At 49.3% G+C, this 20455-nt stretch overlaps 1 protein-coding gene across 1 annotated transcript in view; it reads right to left on the reverse strand.

The window, feature by feature from the left end:
• LRRC75A (leucine rich repeat containing 75A) overlaps nucleotides 1-20455 on the reverse strand; it is a 177786-nt gene that overhangs the window by 61514 nt on the left and 95817 nt on the right. Inside the window, exon 3 of the mRNA XM_034752954.1 lies at nucleotides 7163-7275. Within this exon, the coding sequence (XP_034608845.1) occupies nucleotides 7163-7275 (113 nt within the window). The remainder of the gene's footprint in view (nucleotides 1-7162; nucleotides 7276-20455) is intronic.

Here is a 20455-nt window from a genome sequence, read left to right on the forward strand (position 1 = left end):
CATACTGCTGTCAAAACAGGCAGTTTGTTTGCTAATTGCTGTGACAGAGCCAGGGTGCGTTTTTGTAAATAATTGATATGTTATTGACTTGCCATTGGAACACAAGGAGAACACGCACAGCACAACGAAGCCTTCTCCCATGCTTTTTCCTTCAACAAACAATGGTCCCTGTGGCTCTGCCTGCACTATGAGTGAATCCATTGGCGTCACCATCACAGTTCTAGGCCTAGTTCTAGGTTTACCTTGGAAAACATGGAGAGGACTCTTTACTCTTGGTCAAGAGCCAGGGCTGCTGAAGCAGGTTATACAGTAACCCCCACAGTGGTAGAATGCAGTACTCAGAACAAAAGGCAATCCCACCCTGGGTCAGGATACTAACCTAGAACAGTGCTAGCAACAATTGTGTTTAAGCCAAAGACAGACCCAACACCATTCTACTGTATTACGATCTGGATCTCTGTCACACCAAAGACCGGGGTTACTGGGTTTCAAGGGCTGATTCTGCCCATGGGTGATAAGGGAGAGATTGGAATTTGGAGATGGATTCCAAACCTGAATCCCCTAAAGTTTGGGATTTTCAGCTCCAGAGTTTATTTCGGGGTCACCTAGTTTAAACATTGCTGGTAAAGCCATTTCGATGGCAGCATGAACAGGGCATCAGGAGATTAAGATTTCGTAAATAAAAATAAATAATTTCCTGATGAGGGCCTTTCCTAATTGTCAAGCCCATTAATAATGGAGGATGCAACTTCTCCCCAAAGGAAACTTGTATCACCACACATTGCAAAAAGGACTGAGGAGCAGAGAAAAACGTGCCAGTGGCTTTGCTGAGAAAGAGAGAGGGGAGTTTTACAAAGCCCAGAATCATACGATTATTGGCCATGTTGGGCTCTGCAAACGAAGACCAGAAGGGGAGAAGAAAAGCAGCAGAACCGGATGCAGTGTGAAAAGCACAAAGAACAGGAAAACAAACTAGCTATTCCTACAGGCCCGCGTGTTTTATTTAGGGTTCAATTTCATCTCAGCATACAGAGTCTATCCAAAGCTCCCCTCCAATTCTGTGACAGACCAAAAGGACTTCTGCTCATTACTCCACTATGACAAAGTTCATTAACCTGCAAAAAGATTTATGCAAATACAGGTTCTCAAGACCCATTTCTGTGTCGTTTGGAGCCAACTGCTAATTAAGTTGAAGTGCAGCAAAGTGAAGAATTGTAGGATTGTGGATGGCGGCAGCCAGGAAATAGAGTCCATAAATTCAATGTCAGAGAGTTATTGGGACCAGCTAGTCTGAGTAGCGAGGGAGAGAGGAAAACTGCCCCTCAGTGCTTTATTGTTTTAATAATGAAATCCTCTATAGGCGCGCACAGCCCTAACCAGCTCAGAGCACATTACTGTACACACAGGTATATTTAATAATTAAGCACCTGGGAGCCCCTAAGGAGGAAGTCAATGTATGCAGAAGCGTATGGATCACTTCACCCAGCTGTGCAACACTGCAGCGGTTTAACAGCACACTCCAGCTCAGGATGGAGAGAAAAGAAAATCGTTCGACCCGATCAAAGCACAGGGGGAATCTACCTGAGCTGTAGGACAGAAAGGCTCACGCCACCACTCTAATGCGAAGGGCCAGGTATTCTTTAATTATTACAGCCAGGATAGCCCTCGTTTGTCAGGTTTTAGCTGTGTGATAGGGTGTACAGGATACGGACCTCATCCCAGTACTGCCTCAAGTACATGGCCATAACTGGACTTACGTTATGGATGAAGCTCAGCTCTTTGCCATTATGATTATCAAAAACCTGAACTATTTCTCGCTTCTTCCAAAGGAGAAAGTAGAGTCTTACGACAGGGCTCCGAGCTAAAGTCAGTTAGGTCTCTGGGGGGGAAAAACACACACGCAGAGAGAGAACTGATCATTAAAGAGAGAGAATGGCACAAAATGGACCTTTTAAAATCTGTTTTACAGAGTTTCTTAAGACTCTTCAGCCCTGAAGAGTTCCCCACTGCCACAGCAGTACAGTTTTAATTACATCCTAATAGGATGGCAAGGGGTGGTCATTTCCTCCTCTAATTGGAAAAAAAATTAGGATATACCAACAACCGTGCTCCCCATTTACCACGTTGCACCATGTGCTGAGAACACCCAGTGGGATGTGACCTGCAGTAAACAACTCAATTGGGTGCTCCTGCCCTGCTCTTTTATTAAAACCAGCAGAGCAGATCTCCGAGCACGAGGTGCGCCGATCTGCCACGGTTTTGCTTATCTAATAGCTAATACAAATCAGTCCAATTTTTTAATTACACGCTGTGCTTAAAAATCCTAGAACAACAGTCATGTGAAACGGCAGGTGTTCTACTTCCCAATCTGAGCCATTGCTAAAGCATTTGTCGCTGGACTACCAGCGACAATGTTAGTGGTTAGGGCAGAAGGACAAATCTCAGGAGAGACATGGGTTCTAATGCTGATTCTCTGCCACTGATGTGCTATCTGGCTGTGGGTAAGTCATTTAATCTCTCTGTGCCTGCTTCCTCTCCCACCCTTTGTCTGTCTTGTGTATTTCAATCAGAAGCTTTTTTGGAACAGGGACTGTCTCTTACTATGTGTTTGTACTCAGGGCCGGCTCCAGGCACCAGGCAACCAAGCACATGCTTGGGGCGGCACCTGGTAAGGGGCGGCGGGGGGAACGCAGTGTGGCATTCCGTGGGGGGGCGCTCCGGTGGGGGGGGGGGCTTGGCGGGGGGGTGGCGCGGGCGCAGCGCGCGGGGGGGGGGGGGTTCCGGTGGCAATCAGCTGGGGGGGGTGGGCTCCGGTGGCGCAGCGCTCGGCGGGGGGGCGGCGCTGGGGGGTTGCGCGGTGCGGCGCTCGGCGGGGGCTCGGGGGGGGGGCACTTTATTTTGCTGCTTGGGGCAGCAAAAAAGTTAGAGCCGCCCTTGTTTGTACTGCACCTGTTACAACAGGGACATGATCACACTGGGGGCCCCAAGTTGATATCATATAACGATGATTATAACTCTGACTCCTGTAGCTACTGTCACCTTCCCTTTCTTTACAAAATAAAAACAAACACGCATAAAACATAACACCGAGACAAAGAATGGAACATTGCCAATCAATAACACACACCCCTGGCAAACAGCTAGGATGGAGGCCGAGGCAAACATCTGTTGCATGACAGGATTATTTAGCCCGGGGATAGGCAACCTATGGCACGTGTGCCAAAGGCGGCACACGAGCTGATTTTCAGTGGCACTCAGACTGCCTGGGTCCTGGCCACCGGTCTGGGAGTGCTCTGCATTTTAATTTAATTTTAAATGAAGCTTCTTAAACATTTTAAAAACCTTATTTACTTTACATACAACAATAGTTTAGTTATATATTATAGACTTAGAGAAAGAGACCTTCTAAAAACATTAAAATGTATTACTGGCACGCACAACCTTACATTAGAGTGAATAAATGAAGACTCGGCACAGCACTTCTGAAAGGTTGCCGACCCCTGATTTAGCCTTTTATTGGACCTGCTTTTTGCAGTCACTGCGAAGCACATTACAGCTCAGCAGAAGTTCACCCCCTCAGCAGGGCTAGAACTCAGATCACCCTGCTGCAGAAGAGCAGGACTAATTTGTTAGCTGCTGAAGAAGAGCTCTGTGGGGTTCAAAAGCTGGTCTCTTTCACCAACCACAGTTGGTCCAATAAAAGACATTACCTCACCCACCCTCTCTAAGAACTTGAGACCAACACAGCTACAACCACAATGCAAAGAGCCAGTAATGAATACACCGTGTCATTAGTCAGTCGTTAGCAGTGATTAGCAATCAGTCAAGGGGACAGCGCTGCACACAGGTATGCTGTTCGGCAAGGCCTATGATACAGAATTAGTAATAGCAAGAGATTCCACGGCTGAATCCTGTCCCACTCAACCTCTGCTACTTGGCGTACGCAGCATGAAAGCAATGCTCTGTGTGCCGTGCAAGGAAGAGCTGTGCCATTTATGTCAGCACCCATCAGGATCACAAAAATACGGGACTTGTCGTACCAGAGGAGGCCAGTGTCCCTGCTAGGCCAGGGGCCTGTCAGAGGAAGGCGCTCCCAGAGTTACGGAGCTCGCTGCACCTCTGTCCCTTTCCTAGTCTCTCTGTGTGTGCACCACCCGCCTCAGGCCTTTGCCTCTCCTGGGCAGAACTCCACAGTTCTCCCCCTCTCAGAGTGGGCCTCGGGCTAGAGCACTCTGGGTATCAATCGTGCTGACCCTGCTGATCTGACTGAGTTCAGACACCTGCATTTCTCCCCTGTGACCAGCGGTATCCAGTGACAAAACGGCCTTCTTACAACCAAGGGAGTGCTTGTTTTCACAGGGGCAACAAAACATTCAGAGAGGATTTTTCAAACCACAAACAGTCGGCACACACGGCTATCTTCCCTACAGGCTTACCGTCCCCTGTGTAGAAGTCTGGTCCCTCCAAACAACCCCTCCCCTCTTGAGAGAGTCCTTTTAAACCAGACAGAGTTCCCCTGCACTTTCCCGGACTTCGTCCCTGCTGTACGTTGGCGGGAGCTAAGAGGGTGAACCTTCAAAGCTCATCATTGGGGTATCGGCTCTCAGTGGCCCTTAGGAGCTTCCTGAGGAGTGGCTTATCTTGTGCCACTGTTCCCTTTCCTGCTTGTTTTTCCTGACAACCTCGCTATTAAACGAAACCACTATATTAATAGACTGTATCCACGAATTGTTACCGAGCCGCTCCACTCCAACACAGGCACAAGAAACCCCATCATGCAATAATCAGTGACTGCCAGGAGATACCCCAGCTGGTGGGATCCTCTAAATACAGGAGATTACATGATGGATCGAGGTATGTCGAGGCATGGCAGACTTCCCCGTGAATCTCTCATAATGGCCATTTCCAGCGCGGAGGAGGATGACTTATTGCTTTTCTCCAAGCTGGAGAAAGAGGAGATGAATAGGAGAAGTAGCTTCCCTCCTCCACATGAGCGAGCGAAAGGGAAAAGCAGAGAACCAATTCCCTTGCTAACAAACCCATCGGGCACTCAATACATGATGGGCTGGTGCCATCCCCTGCCCCGTTGATGCCTGGAGGCTTATATTAATGATTCGGCATGTGAAAAAAGGCCTCTAAACTAGCTCAAATGTTTCCAAGGTGTAGCGCCACCCCCAGGAATTAAATGAGTTTATATTAGAAGTTGAACCTTTTCCTGGCAGGTGGCTGCAGCAGGGGTTCTGCCCTACCTAGAAAAATGGGAGCATAAAATCAGAGTAAAACACATTTACCTTCATCCTCATGCTCGGCACCATTCTCCATTGTCGACAGAATGGCACGGCTCTTGTAGCTAGCTGCTCCAGTGCCTCAAGCTATTCAGCGCACGTCCCAGCAGGGGGCCCCAAAGGAGACGCAGCAACAGGGGGATTTCAGGGAGCAGCCAGCCAACCGCAGCACTCCCTGAGCAATGCCCCCGCCTACCTGCACACTCAAGCTAGAGCTGCCACAGGGTGGCTCCAGTGGAAGAGCCGCTGAAGCAGACCTTAGTGCTGAGCTGACTGGTAGGGCTTTTAATTGTGTCAGGAGATGGCAATACCTGAACCTGCGCCCTTGGAAAAGAAAGAAACAAGCCATCGACGGCCTGGAGACAGCACGCACTTGATACTGACCTTACCGGAGACGCCGCATCAGCCATGCCGGGCAGACTGGATTTCTGTCAATGCTGCCTTAGCCACGTGCTTCTAGGCTGCAGAGTTCTGGGACACGCCCAGAGCAGGGATGCTGGTTTTTTTGAGGAGTTTGGGGGGAGGGGTTAAGATGGTTCATTTTAACTAGATGTTTTCCTCCCCTTCCCCTGGGCTGTTTTTAATCCCACAATTCCCTTTATGCAGATCATCACAAAGCCAGGATGTCTCACAACAACACAGCCGGTGCGCTTGTACGTTAACTGCCAGAGCAGAAAGTCTAGCCTGGACAAATTGGTGTTGTCTCTGATCATCCCATTACACCATAGACTCTGATGGGGAATACAACAGTTGTCAGCTAAGGATTTATCCATCTGTGGAAGTTTCATGCAGCCTTCCCTGACAATGAGTACAAAACGGACAAGGGGGAAGGGCTAGAGATTTAGAAAGGGAGAGGGTTGCACCCTCATATGCAAACACTGCTTTAACAAGAGTGAGATTCATCGAGAGTTAAGCACCCAATTCCCATTGGACTTTCACTACGAGTTGGGTACTTAAGTCCCTTTGTTGCTTTTGAAAATCCCATCCTAAAGCCCTTCTTGCTAGATCCCCAGTGCAGTCGATTAATTCAGATATGTTACACCAACTGGCCTGGCAGATTTAAGCCCCAGGAGGTCTGTCTAGTGTTGCAAAGATGAATTCACACATCAGCATCATAGCAATTAAGGCTGCATCCCCCCAAGTCCCTGCATAACGTGAACCAGGTCTGTGACTAGGTATGCTGGAGGAGATCTGGGGTAAGCATAATCCTCATCATGCTAATAAGGCCCTTATTTCTACGCTCCCCACGTAGGTCTCACTCCTATTACTAGGCAAGAGCAAGCTAGTGGCCAGCACACTCCTCAGTGCAGGGTCGGGTTCCCATGAGCTCACCTGTTCCTCCCTTTTTACCCCGTGTTTACAAGTGCAACACTCCACATCTGTGCCGTGCAGAATCAAGCCACTAGTCCATAACCAAAGAGAATTGTCGTCATCTGCAAGGGAGATAACTGGGCAGCGTCCTGCAGAGCCCACCGACCGTCCGTATTAAAGCATCGCATTTCATAGAACATCAGGGTTGGAAGGGACCTCAGGAGGTCATCTAGTCCAACCCACAGAAGTTAAAGCTACCCAGGAGCATAAGAGGCCTAACACCTGTGCCTAAAGGGACGGGGTGAGTCAACGCACACATACTGTGGCACAGACAGATTAGTGTTGCCGGGAGCAGCTGAGACGATGAATACATTTGATTCTGGGGAAACAATCTCTGCTCCCTGCTTACTTCCAGCTACCATCCCACAAACGCCAATCACCGCGGCAGAAGCGATTGCCTTCCATTCCGACCTTAAAGTGACACCAACGCGTCTGGAAGCACCCGGCGGGAGGGCGGGAGGAAATGTCAAACAAACAACCCGCACGGCTTTCAGAAGCTGACTCACCAGGACTGAGGCTTCCTCTTCATGATCCCTTGGCGTCTCCACTGCGAGTGAGGGCTGAGGTGGTAGGTCAGTTGCCTGCAGACCTTCTCCATGGCTCCAAACGAGTCTCCCTCCTGCACAGGCAAAGGGAAGGAAGCCAGGTAGGTTATTTGTAGCAATGCCGCTTCATGGGATCATTAATAAGAGAAGAGCCAAGTCCATGTGCAATACAGTGGAGCTGCTTTGCCCCAGAAGTGGCTCACGCAGTGGGTCCCACATCAAGGCAGCGAGCCCCATGGAACTGTTGTGAAAAATCAAAATCAACCACAGGAAAACAATGACTGTCCATCGTTAAAATACCACCTGGACAGCATGCAGAACCAGGTCACCGCCCTGTCCTGCTCACGACAGTGCTACTGAGGCTCTCAGTTACCCAAGGGAGAACCGCTCAGTTCATCACAAAACCCACAAACACTGACGCACTCCGTACGCAATGTTACAGGTGAGGTGACGTGAGCTAGTTCAGAACATCTGCTCCCAATGTGCCTTATCCACTCTGTGTCTGACTGTCAGCCTGCTGGGGCAAGAACTACCCTTGTGTCGCATGACGTTCTGAACATGTGATCACCACTTGGCAAACCACCAGCCATCCCATTTTCTTCTCCAGTAGTCATTGATACCGCTGGCAACCGAGTTCTCAGTCAGGATTCCAGTGGACAACCCATCCTTGCGGGTTCAGGGTTAGGAAAGATGGCTTTCTGAGGCCAGGGAGAATTAGGGGTCCCTAAATAGCAATGTATTGCCAGATCAGATTAAACAGCAATGTGAAAGATAGGACAACTAAATCCAGCACTGCTGTCCTAGGAGCGACACGTCTCTGAGCAATTATCACCCATGTCCCTCTGCTTAATTCTCCAGCACCTATCTATGGGCTTTCATGAGCAGATGTATCACGTCTCAAAGAGAGACCAGGACTTGCCTTAGGCTTCAGGGAGGAGCAGGGGCCCTGCAACCCCGCATTGAGTTCTGGGCACCTCAATACCATCAACATGTCAATGAACTGGAAGGAATTCAGGGGAAGAGAAATAAAAGCGTTTAAGGGTTTGGAGCAACTGATGGCAAAAGATTAGTCACCGTGCATAGGAATAGCTCAGATCTGCGGTAGCTTAGAGGAGAAGAGAGGACCCTCCACACACATTCGAAGGTTGTAAACACCAAGCCAGAAGAATCTTTTGGGATGCCACAAGGGGTTATATCCAGTCTGTTAGACTGGACAACAAGATCCTAAACCAGAGTTCCTACCCTTTTCCATTCTACAATCCAACCTGGAGCTCCTTCCCCACTTAGCCCTATGAGAAGGGTGGTGTGGTCCTGACACCTGTCCAAGACCCCCCAGGATGAGAGCCCTTGCCCTGAGAAAAGCAGCAGAAGCTCCAACACAAAGATATTTTTAAATGGACAGCACAAAACACAGGGGAGCATCCAGTGGTGAAGGGAACAAGCTTGCAATGGCAGAGGGACAGACTAGATGGTGTAACAGGTCTTTTCCCTCTCCGCTTGCTACGAGTCTGCAAATAATACGCAGCCCTGCTGGGCTCTTCACACATCTTGTATTAAACCCAAGAGTAGCTGTTAAAAGCAACTGCACGATTTTAAGCAGGTGCTTAAATTAAAAATAGGGAATCAGGAATGGTGAATCATCACAGCAAATGGCAGGAAGTCTGTTAGAAACCTGACTGAAACATGGATTCCTAGATCATCAGGGCAAAAGTAACTCTGGGATCATGTAGCATGACCCTCTGTGTAACACAGGCCATAAAGTTTCCCTGAATTAATTCACTGGTTTCAGCTACAGCAGATCTTTTAGAAAAGAATCCAATCTTGATTCTAAAATGTCCAGTGATGGAGAACCCACCACCTCCCTTGGGGAAGGGTTCCAATGGAGAACTGCCCTCGCGGTTACAAACTCGCACCTTTCATAGACTCATAGAATACCAGGGTTGGAAGGGACCTCGGGAGCAGGGCCGGCTCTGGCTTTCTGGCCTCCCCAAGCAAAAAAAAAAACAAAAACCTGTGGCGTGGCCGGAGCCCGGGGTCCTCCCTGCCCTGCAGATGTGCCTCGGCTAGCGGGGGCAGTGGGAGGGAGCGGGGGGAGAGAGAGAAGGGAGTCGGCCAGGGCTTCCGCGGGGCACTGCCATGTCACCCCTTCCACTGTGCCCCCTGCAGGGAGGGAAGGATGCGGGCTGCCCTGCCGGGCTTGCTGCAGGGTGCTCCTGTCCTCCATGACGACGCCCCGGACAGGGCGGCCGGAGCGGAACAACAACAACAACAACAAAAGCGGCCGTGCCGCCCTAGGATTGGTCGGAATGCCGCCTCCTACAAGCTGCCACCCCAAGCACCAGCTTGCCGGGTATCTAGTCCATCCTCCTGCTCAAAGCAGGACCAACCCCAACTAAATCAAACCAGAGCTTTTTTTTTGGTCAAGCCAGGGCTTTTTTCCAGTCTGCATTTGTCTAGTGTCACCTTCCAGCCATTGGCTCTTCTTAGACCTTTGTCTGCTAGACTGAAAAACCCCCTCTTATGAAACTTCTATTCCAGACTGTGATCAAGTCCCCTTCACTTTCTCTATAGTCCTTTACACCCCTTTATATGCCCCTGCCTCTCCTGTGCTCCTCGCCTCCAGACATCGCTGTAATGCAGTGCTGGGAAATGTAGAGCCAGCAGAAGGGAGTCTGCATGCAGGCGAAGCTCCGTGGGAGTTTCCCCTTGGTGAAGATTTAAGAATCTGGCTTACGGAGAACACAGTGTATGGTCAGTTACTGCCTACTGCTTCTGGGATTCAGACAGGCTCTGTGGTAGCTCATATTCATACTGAATAATAATAATAATCATACTTTGCTTTGATACAGACGCTTTCATTCAAGGCTCTCAATGCCTTTTATGCACATTGACTAATTAACCCATACTGCCCTTCTGTTACTGCTAACCCCATTTTGCGAAAGGGAAAACACAAAGTCCTGGTCTACACTTAAAATTGAGAGCTGTGTCACTCAGGGGTGGGAAAAATTCACTCCCGGGGGCTGCGGCTATACTGACCTAACCCCTGGTGTAGACATGGCTGGGTCAAGGGAAGAATGCGTCCGTCCATCTAGCTACCACTGCTCTGGCAGCCGGATGAACGACAATGACGGAAAAAACCCTTATGTCACTGTAGGAAGCATCTATACTACGGCACTACAGTGCTGCAGCTGTGGCTACGGTAGCGCTCATAGTGTAGACATGGCCTAAGAGACAAAGTGAGTTGCCCATGGTCTCGTAGCAAGCAGTGGAAGAGTCTGGAACAGAACTCCGGGCCCAACCATCCAGTCAGTTGCACGACCCACACATACGCATGCATGGGGAACAGCATGCACACGAGACAGACTGTGTGGGTTCCAAGGAGCATCTGGCTCTCAGTTCTGCACTCAAGCCATTAGGCCAGGGACTCTGCCAGTCTCCAGCTGATTGGCTATTGTCTTCCACTGCCTGTCTTTTCCCCCTTAAAGCTGCCACGTGACATGTCAAAGATTAACCAGCCCCATCACAAAAATAATAATGAAGGATTGCAGCAAAGAAGCAAGCATGCGACAGTTGTGGTTCTTCCCCGGCTCCGCTGTCAGATGCCAAACAGCCTGTTGTCTTTCTGCTGAGGTCTGAACCTCTCTGCGCCATCGTCATGTGTGTGCATACAAAGCGGTTCTGTGGGTGCATGGAGCATGCGGCTCTTGGCCATGCAGTCCCAACCTCCAGCTGAATGCCTGGCTCTACTGGGAAACCTTTCAAATAGCTTTGGCTGGGAGGCAGGTTTAGGGAGCGAAGAGAGGCACGGATTTAGCTGGCAAAAGCAGTAGAGCCAGAGGTGGGTGGGGGAGGAGAAGGATTTCTGTCTCTGCAGCCAGCACGCGGAGAGAAACACTCTCTCACTCCGGTGTCGCACTGCCCCCGGCAAAGGCCTAAAAGAAAGGGCAGGGGAGGGGAACTGCACCACTGGGTGGGACTGGGAGAAGCCAGGCAAGTTTGAGGGTTTGGGCCACCCCACTGTAGGGTTGGCGCCGGTGAGGAGGAGGAGTCTGATCCCCTCCAATTATTTAGAGACAGCTGGGGCAAGGAGGGGCCCCCTAGAGCATTCAACTGGCAGTTTGGCTTCAGGTCAGCACCGGGGGTGTTACTCAACTCTCCACAGGCAGTTCCCTGGCACCTCTGGGACAAGCCCCACGCTGCATTTATCCACAGAGCAGGTACAGCATGGACAGCAGTTTCCCCTACTAAGCCCTTTGCTCTCTACCCTGACCTGGCAGGCTACCCCCTAGGGGCAGGGCAGGCAGTGCAATCCCCACGCCCATTCAACCCCCGACCTCTCTTGCAAGAGCGCCACCAAGGGGACCGGTTTGTGCCAACTGCGGCAGCAGCTTGCGTCACGTGGGCACCAGTCCCACAGGAATCGGAAGGGGGCCGGCAGAGGCAGGTCACGTAGGCCACTGAGGAGCTATCAGTGGACAACAACCCCAAATGAGTTTGGGATTTTAAGTGTTCTCCAGGATAGGACAGAGCCCAGTGAAAAATGAGGAGTGGACAGGGCATTACGGGACGGGTGGACAAGGGTCAGTCCTGCCAGAGGTGAAAGTAAGCCAGTACGGGCCGGTACAATGTACCGGCAAGAGCCGGTGCGCCAGACGGGACCGGCTTCCCCAGGCCAGCGATTTAAAGGGCCTGGGGCTCCTGCCAGCAGCCAGAGCCCCAGGCCCTTTAAATTGCCGCCAGAGCCCCACTGCCGGAGCCCCCAGGTAGCGGAGGCGGCCAGGAGTCCCAGGGCTCGGGCAGCAAATTAAAGGGCCCAGGGGTCCGCTGCAGTAGTGGCGGCTGGGAGCCCCGGGCACTTTACATGACTGCCGGAGACCCAGGCCACCGCCGCTACCCCAGGGGCTCCGGCAGCAGGGATCGGGCAGCGATTTAAAGGGCTCTGCTGCGGTAGGAGCCCCGGGCCCCTTAAATTGCCCCCAAGCCCCGGGGCTCCCAGCCGCCTCTGCAGCTGGTAGCTCTGGGGTGATTTAAAGGGCTTGGGGCTCCCAGACGCCACTATTACAGCCAGAGCCCCGGGCCCTTTAAATCTTGATTTAAAGGCCCGCCTCTTCCGATTGAGGCCCCGCCCCCTACTCAGGACTCCGGCGTACCGGTAAGTCCTTTAAGTTTCACCCTGAGTCCTGCTCCAATACCTGTGCGCGGAGAGACAGGGGGTCCCCACTCTGTGCTATGCTGGAAATCTCTAGGGCCAGCTATTGCAAGTGGCTAGTGCCAGCCTGTGTTCTTGGTATGGGAGAGTGACTTGTGCATTCAACCCCCACTCTACAGGGTGCAACTTCTGCACCAAGGCAGGGGAGGGAGAGAAACTTCTGCTTCGAGTTCTCTGGTGTGAATAATGACAAGTCCGAGCGAAGTGAGAAATCATACGACTGCCGTGGCCGCTGCAGGCAAACGCCTTCCCAACTGCAGTGTGTCCAGACAGCTACTCTAATTGCAAATCATTTGAAATCAATGAGAGCCCATTTGGTATTGGGGCTTTACCGTGAGACGGCCTGTGACAGGATACAGATGGCCCAATAAAAAGAGGCTCAATTGGAAATCCTGAATAATGCTCCCCGAAGAGCCGAAAGACACAGCAGAGAGGAGAACTTCCCCAGCTCTTCCCAACTGGCTCAGGACCTGGGGGCAGAATGTACATGTCCCACATGGGGAAATAAAAACCTGCCTGTTCTTTGTGTTAACTGCACCTCAAACCTCTAGCGTTAAGAGAGACGTTGTGGGCGGCGGCCCTACACTACATGGACTCGGTTCCAGCAAGCAGGTCAGTCCCGGGCTCGGCAGCACAACCATTCCGGTCCCGTTATCATCTATAAAAAATAAAAGTGGCTCTTCCCAAGTGGGCCACGGATGCAAAGAGCTGGCAGCAAGAGAGCCCGGCCTGAAACAAACTGCGCGCAGCGTGGCAGAGCCATAAATATTTCACCTCACTGATGATGCACTGGGGTCTGAGGACAGCCTGCTCCCCGATGCCCTGCCCTGCCCACAGCAAGGAGACTTGGTGGGAAGTGGCTGGTGGCCAACGGCCTCTCATCTCCATCCTGGCAACAGACATCTACAGGTGATGGGACCCGCACTCCATTCAACAGCATGCAGTTGGTGGGGGGATAGGTCGTGGTGGCCCACTCTCCCCTCAGCGGGATGAAGACGCCGGGGGCATGGCCTCAACGATTCAGTCTTCTCGTCCTGCCCGGATCATTAGGGGAGACCTTCTTCCCCGGCAGCAATCTGGGACGGGTGGTGGCAGGGGCCATGCTCACCTTCTCTGGAGGCCTGCCTGATCTGATTCCTCTCTGCCTTTGATAATCTCAAGTGGTCCATGCTGCCTTCCCCTGCCAGAGAACAGCCTCATTTCGGATTTGGACTCATTTTAGGCAAGCAGCGTGTCGCTGATTTGCACCATGCTCAATACAAGGCACAATGAACCCAACCTCTGGCTTCATTAACCAGGCCACGCTCCACATGGAATAGTCCATCCACTGCCAACTGACTCCCTTGGGTAGGGGAGTTATGCCAACAGACGCATTCTAATGAGCTCTCCACATTCAGTCTTCTGAAACTGTGCCTATGTAAGAGAGACATCCCGAACACACAGCCCTAGAAACTCGGATCGTCCTAGGCTTTGATGGCCGTTGCTGTTTATTCACATTGATTGTTCTGTGTTTTGTTACTCATCGGAAGGAGTCAGATGGGAGAGTTCACTAAGATGTCACATCCCAGAGCCTCTCTTAGGAATCTAAGCGCTCGGACATGGCTGTGAGCTGAGTATTTTAGACGTGTCATTTATGGAATGTTTTCTCTATATTCGCCCCAGAAATCACCCAAACAGGAGGGTATAGATAAAGATATTATAAATGTTCAATTAATCAAGGCACAAAGTGGATTTTGACTGATTATGCATGGAAATGCTATGAAACAATTACCGTGTATACTCGTTCATTAGTCCGTTCGTTTATAAGCCGACCCCCAAGATGGATAGGTAAAAATGGCAAAAACGGTTGGACCCTTTCATAAGCCGACCCTATATTTCAAGGGGGTGGCAAACTTTGGTTCCCAGCCCATCAGGGTAAGCCACTGGCAGGTCGGGATGTTTTGTTTACTTGGAGCGTCCGCAGGCACAGAACCCCTCAGGTCCCAGTGGCCGCAGTTTGCTGTTCCCAGCCAATGGGAGCTTTTGGAAGCGGCGCAGGCCGAGGGACATGCACACACCTGTTGATTTGAGTTTAGCAATTAGGGACCCATTTCTGGTACTTAAGCATATGCTTAAGCGCAGAGTTATTCAGGAAAGTACTTATGCACAAGCTAAAGTTAAGCACATGCCTAAGTACTTTCTTCAACACTGATAGTTTCCGAAATCAGGGTCTACTTTACATCAGAAGACAGAGAGAGAGGACTTGGCGGGAGTTACATTTCTTTCTACCACCTCTCAGGATAGGGCCCCATAATACCCAGTTGCATTAGTTCTATTGCTACACACTCCAGAGCTCCTTTTAATCAGCGATAGATGAACACTAGGAAGATTGGTGTTTTGAATAAGCACCCAGAAATTCGGAGAACTTCCTATTGCCGAATCCTTCATTAGGTAAACCTCAAAACATCTCTGGAAGACAGGGCAGAAGTCCACTCCCTCTAAATATTCCCCATCCGCTCTGCCAACTTCAGCTTTCCTCAGATCTAAAAATGATCCTGCAGATCTAAAAATGAGAGGAAAATGCCACAAATTTCTACACCTACAAAACCGAAGGCTTCCCCAAGTAATTTATCATTGGGTCTGTGGGTTGTTTGTTCCCTTTTGATTAAAGCAAAAGAAAGTAGTTTGTCATGAAATAAAATGGGAAACGAGAAACCAATGAAAAGTGCTTTATCCAGACTATAAATCACTCAGCCGCTTGTGGCGACATTTCTTCTAATAGCTAAATGCACAGCGAGTTTTCTGAGCAATGTTTTTAACGTGCCAGGGCTCTGTCGGCACTGGCGTCAGAACAAAATTTGAATGAAGAACTGAACAGAGCACAAAACAGGGATCCCATTATCATCCCAGAACCCACATGGTTCATATACGTTGCACGTGCTTATAACTCGGACTCCATCAGTCCATGAAGACCGACCTGCGTATGACACTCGGGACTCTTCTGCAGTCTCTCGAATGATTAGGAGTTGTACGCCCAGTTACTAAGACACTTAAAATGTGGAGGGGCCCAATCTACTAAACTTGAGTACGGATCTGAACTCCTCCAAAATTCATGGGTGTTCAGTATCCAGTTTTGTGATCGTCCATTACAGACACGAGGCCACGTGATAAAGTTTGGATACAGATCTGAACTCCCCTAGTCTTTGGGGATGGCTCACATGTCGGGTTCGTTCAAGGGACAACCTCTGCAAAACCAGTGACCTCATTGGACTGCCATTGTCCCAGATTAACTGGGTTTTAAGCATCTCCAGAAACTCGGCCATTTTCTTCCACATCTCACTGAAACCATTTGGCTAGCACTCTTGATGAACAACAGTTACAACTTCCTGTATAAAGCACCCTTCCTCCACAGCCAGGCACTCGCATGGCTACACAAACAAGTCAAACAGAATAAAATAAAACATCATGAAAAAGCCAATAAAGCTCTATAAAAACTAAAGTGAATCTGACATCTACGATGCAAAACAAAAGCTTCCCTCTTGGGATTAATATTTGTATTTATAGGCTCAGGATTGATAGAAGAGCTACCTAGGACCCTGTATTCCTGCTCGAACAACCGTTTCCTTCTCCTCCAATTAACTCTGAATTTGTTTTGTTCCCTTCCACGCTGCCAATGCATAAAGGAACCAAACTAGGGAGAGAGGGTGACTGACGCATGCAGAGAAAGCTGTTGACTGAGCTCGAGAATTTGTTCTTGTTGAGATGCTGCTCTGCTCTGTATGCTGGATAACAAGCAACTGCTGTGGAGTTTTGCACACAGTCCAACAAATTGTCATCTCTCCAGTGATCTACCAGACCCCCGGCTCAGAAAAATATACATCAAGTCTCCAAAAGGCAGATACAAAAATAACACCGTGAAGATTCAGTAAATCCAGCATTCAATCTTTTTGTCATAAAGAGAAGTTTGGTGGTTTTTCATTGATTTTTCTGGAGACGGCTCCTATGAGGCCACTGGATATGATAGCCTCAGTGGTGCCTATTGGCTGCATCTGTGTTCAGATTTGGACTCTCATCTCACACCAGCTGGTAAAAGTGGTGTTATTGCTCTCAGGAAAGCCCTGGTCATCCCGCATTGCATGCGGGACCCATGTTGACTGGTGTCTACAGACTCTCATTCCACACAAGTGGCCAGAGTTTCAGAAGAGCTCAGCTCTCACTTAGGCATCGAGACAAGGGCCAAGGGTGAAATCCTGGCACGACTGAAGCCAATGGGAACACTCCCGCTGATTTCAACAGGGCCGTGATTTCACCCTAGATTCTCAGAAGTGCTCAGCTCCCAACAGCAACCGTTCTGAAAGGCGAAAGAGGTGGCGGAAGCTCCATCAACTGGCCAGGGCAAAACGCTGGAAACGCTGTGGAAGAATTCCGAGCTGGCAGAGGGCCTGACAAGCTCTTCTACCTCTGAGCCTAGAATTTTGTCCAATTCAAACGCTGTACAATGGGCCAGCACGTGACTATTTTTCTCTCTAATTAGATGGCCTCTATCGTCACAGCATCTGAAGTGCTTATCCTCACAAACTCCTCTGAGGTTGGGAAGTATTATTCCCGATTTCACAGGGGCACAATGGATGCACAGAGAGATTTAGGGCTTGTCTGGTGCGCACTAGCTACTCTGTGCTAACTCCCCACGTAGAGAAGTCCTAAGGGTGTTGCAATTACATGTAAGCAAACAACGTAGCATTGCTGAAGCTAGCTCACTAAAAATAGCTGGGTAACCAGGCTGGCTCAGGCTCGTCCCCTGACTACGTAGGTAGGGTCCCGGGTGGGATTGTACTCCGGTGGCTAGTCCACCTCGCCGCAGCGACACTGCTGTTTTTAGCGAGCTAAGCTAGCTTCAGTAGGCCTCCCTGTGCTGCCATCACGCCTCCCAACTCCAGCGCAGACTGACCCTCCGGGACTCGCCCCAAGGCAGACAGGGAGTCTGTGGCACAGCTGAAAACTGAATCCAGAGAGCTGGAGGCCAAACCCAGCATTTCAACTGCCAGGCCATCCATCCTCCCTTTTTGCAATGACCATCAAGGAAAATTGAATGTGACCTGGTATAAATGAACTTTGGATGCTGTGCGTGGGAGTCTGCTGCATACGGTAGCGGGATCCATAGCGAGTAGCTTGTTGCAGTCAGTGTTCATTTCGTTCGTTTCATTCAGGCAAAGCTTTAATGATGAAACAGCCACTGGATAATGGATTCAGTCTTTAGCACTATCAGGGAGTTCAGGGTACTGACTCAGACAGACCGGGGTCTCTGTCTCTGAAACCTCCTCCTGTTCTTTGTTGGAAAGAAAATGGAAAGGTTAAACACACTGTATAAAAGGCAGCAGCAGTGTCACAATATTATGCTGAAAATTATCACCAATATTATCCTGAAAGCTGCAATTAAAAGGTGTGGAGGTGGGGGAGAAAAATGACTCACAAGGGGAATGTGACAGAACGGCAGAGAATGACAGAAAGACAAGGTAGTTCTGATACAAATGTACCGGGGTGTGGAGAGGGGGAATCAGTGGGAGCAGCCTAATTCTCTGGGATCAGAGTAAAGAACAACTCCTACAAAGCATAGCCCAGGTTCTCGAGCTCTGCTCTTGGGAGAAGTGATTTATGTGAACGGCAAAAGCAAAAATGTGTCCAGCCCAGGACACTCGATCCAAAGCTCCTCACTCTCTGCTGGAGGACTGAATCTAAACTTCATGTTCTGGCCCATCTCTTCTAAACGATTTAGTGGGGAGAAGTCCCAGCAGGAGGGCTGAGAAAGACTCCATTCATGAACGCGGGTAAAGCAATTTGAGGTACTAGGATGGAAGATGCGAGGGCAGGGCACGGGCTTGGTCCAATGGTGCTTCGTTCGAGGCAGGCTTAAGTACTGGGTGCAAGCTGGAGGTAGGTGCAAGATGAGAAGATCCCTGTTTCAGCAGAACTGGCTCACAAGCCTCCACAGGAAAGCACGAGAAAGCAATCACAGGTTCAGGCCACTGCAGGCCTCTGGCTTTCCCCTCTCATTCAACCCCATTCAGGGAGGGGACAGGGTAGGCTCATTCAGATGGATTCAGATCACAGCTATCTGTGATTTCTTTAAAAGGTATAGATTTTTAACTGCAGGGTAGGTGTAACCTCAGACTGTCCCACTGTCCCTTGATATTTGGGACTTTTAGCACATAGATTTACCATTACATTCCTACCCCCACCCCCCGAAAACCAACAGTGATTGCTTACAACGAGAGACCCTGGCTTTTAAATCACCCACTATATTGCAAATGAAATTGAATGTCAGTAGGAAAACATAATCCCAACTATCCATATAAAATGCTGGGGTCTAAATTAGCTGTTACCACTCAAGAAAGAGATCTTGGAGTCATTGTGGATAGTTCTCTGAAAACAGCCGCTCAATGTGCAGCGGCAGTCAAAAAAGCGAACAGAATGTTGGGAATCATTAAGAGAGAGAGAGAGATAATAAAACAGAAAATAGCATGTATAAATCCATGGTACGCCCACATCTTGAATACTGTGTGCAGATGTGGTCGCCCCATCTCAAGAAAGATATATTGGAATTGGAAAAGGTTCAGAATAGGGCAACAAAAATGATTAGTGGTATGGAACAGCTTCCATAAGAGGAGAGATTAATAAGACCGGGACTTTTCAGCTTGGAAAAGAGACGACTAAGGGGGGATAGGATGGAGGTCTATAAAATCATGACTGGTGAGAGGAAAGTAAATAAGGAAGTGTTATTTACTCCTTCTCATAACACAAGAACCAAGTGTCACCAAAGGAAATGAATAGGCAGCGGATTTAAAACAAACAAAAGGAAGTATTTCTTCACACAACGTACAGTCAGTCTGTGGAACTTGTTCTTAAATTATTGCTCTGAAGAACAGGCAGCCGCTTCAGGATGGCAGCAGCTCTGTACTTCTTTAGTAGCAAGCGTTAATCACAACGCCTGCATTTATATTGCCTCTTTCATATCCGGAGCTCAAAGCACTATACAACCTGGGGAGCTGAGTGACTTTCCCAAAGTCACACTCTGGATCAATGGTTGAGCTGGAGGAGTCTAGGAAAACTGCCAATCGTGGTTCTGTGCGTTCACTAGCGTGGCTTTAAACAGGATTTTGCAATTAGTGTAGGTGTAAACCCACGGGTCGGCATGTATGACATGTCTCCTGCTGGGCCCAATCCACAGAGGATATGGGTCCATTGCAGGCTCCGCTACAGAAATCGGCTCTTTCATTCAAGCTGTAGAGAGTCAGGCTTGTAACACTGTTGCCAGCTACAACTGTGCCATGCGAACATCTGTTCTCATTTTCAGGTGACATTGTAAATAAGAAGTGGACAGCATTATCTCCCGTAAATGTAAACAAACTTGCTTGTCTTAGTGATTGGCTGAACAAGAAGTAGGACTGAGTGGACTTGTAGGCTCCAAAGTTTCACATTGTTTTGTTTTTGAGTGCAGTTATATAACAAACAAACAAACTCTACATTTATAAGTTGCACTTTCAAGATAAAGAGACTGCACTACAGTACTTGTATGAGGTGAATTGAAAAATATTTCTTTTGTCTATCATTTTTACAGTGCAAATATTTGTTATACAAATAATATAAGGTGAGCAGTGTACACTTTGTACTCTGTGTTGTAAATTGAAATCAAATATTTGAAAATGTAGAAAAACATCCAAAATATTTAATACATTTCAATTGGTGTTCTGTTAACAGTGCAATTAAAACTGTGATTAATCGACAGCCCTAGTTAAAACATTTGAGTTGCCTGTGGCTATTAGAACTTTCTTCACCTTAGACAAACTCCTGAGCCCAGTCGTAGGCCCGAGAAGCAGGGCTGCATGCTGGAAAGATGCACAGGAGGGATCAGGAGAAAAGAACCTCACCCCAGGCTGTGGAGTAGCTCCATGGAGACTAATTCTCCCCAATGCTCCCCAACACAAATCTCACACTATGGGCAGAGCAGGCAGCTCGGCACAGCTCCAGATACCTACAACCTGCTCCATGCCAACCCTTTGCATGCTGCT

The sequence above is a fragment of the Trachemys scripta genome, chromosome 18 (genome assembly GCF_013100865.1).
Source record: "Trachemys scripta elegans isolate TJP31775 chromosome 18, CAS_Tse_1.0, whole genome shotgun sequence".
Taxonomy (NCBI): domain Eukaryota; kingdom Metazoa; phylum Chordata; order Testudines; family Emydidae; genus Trachemys; species Trachemys scripta.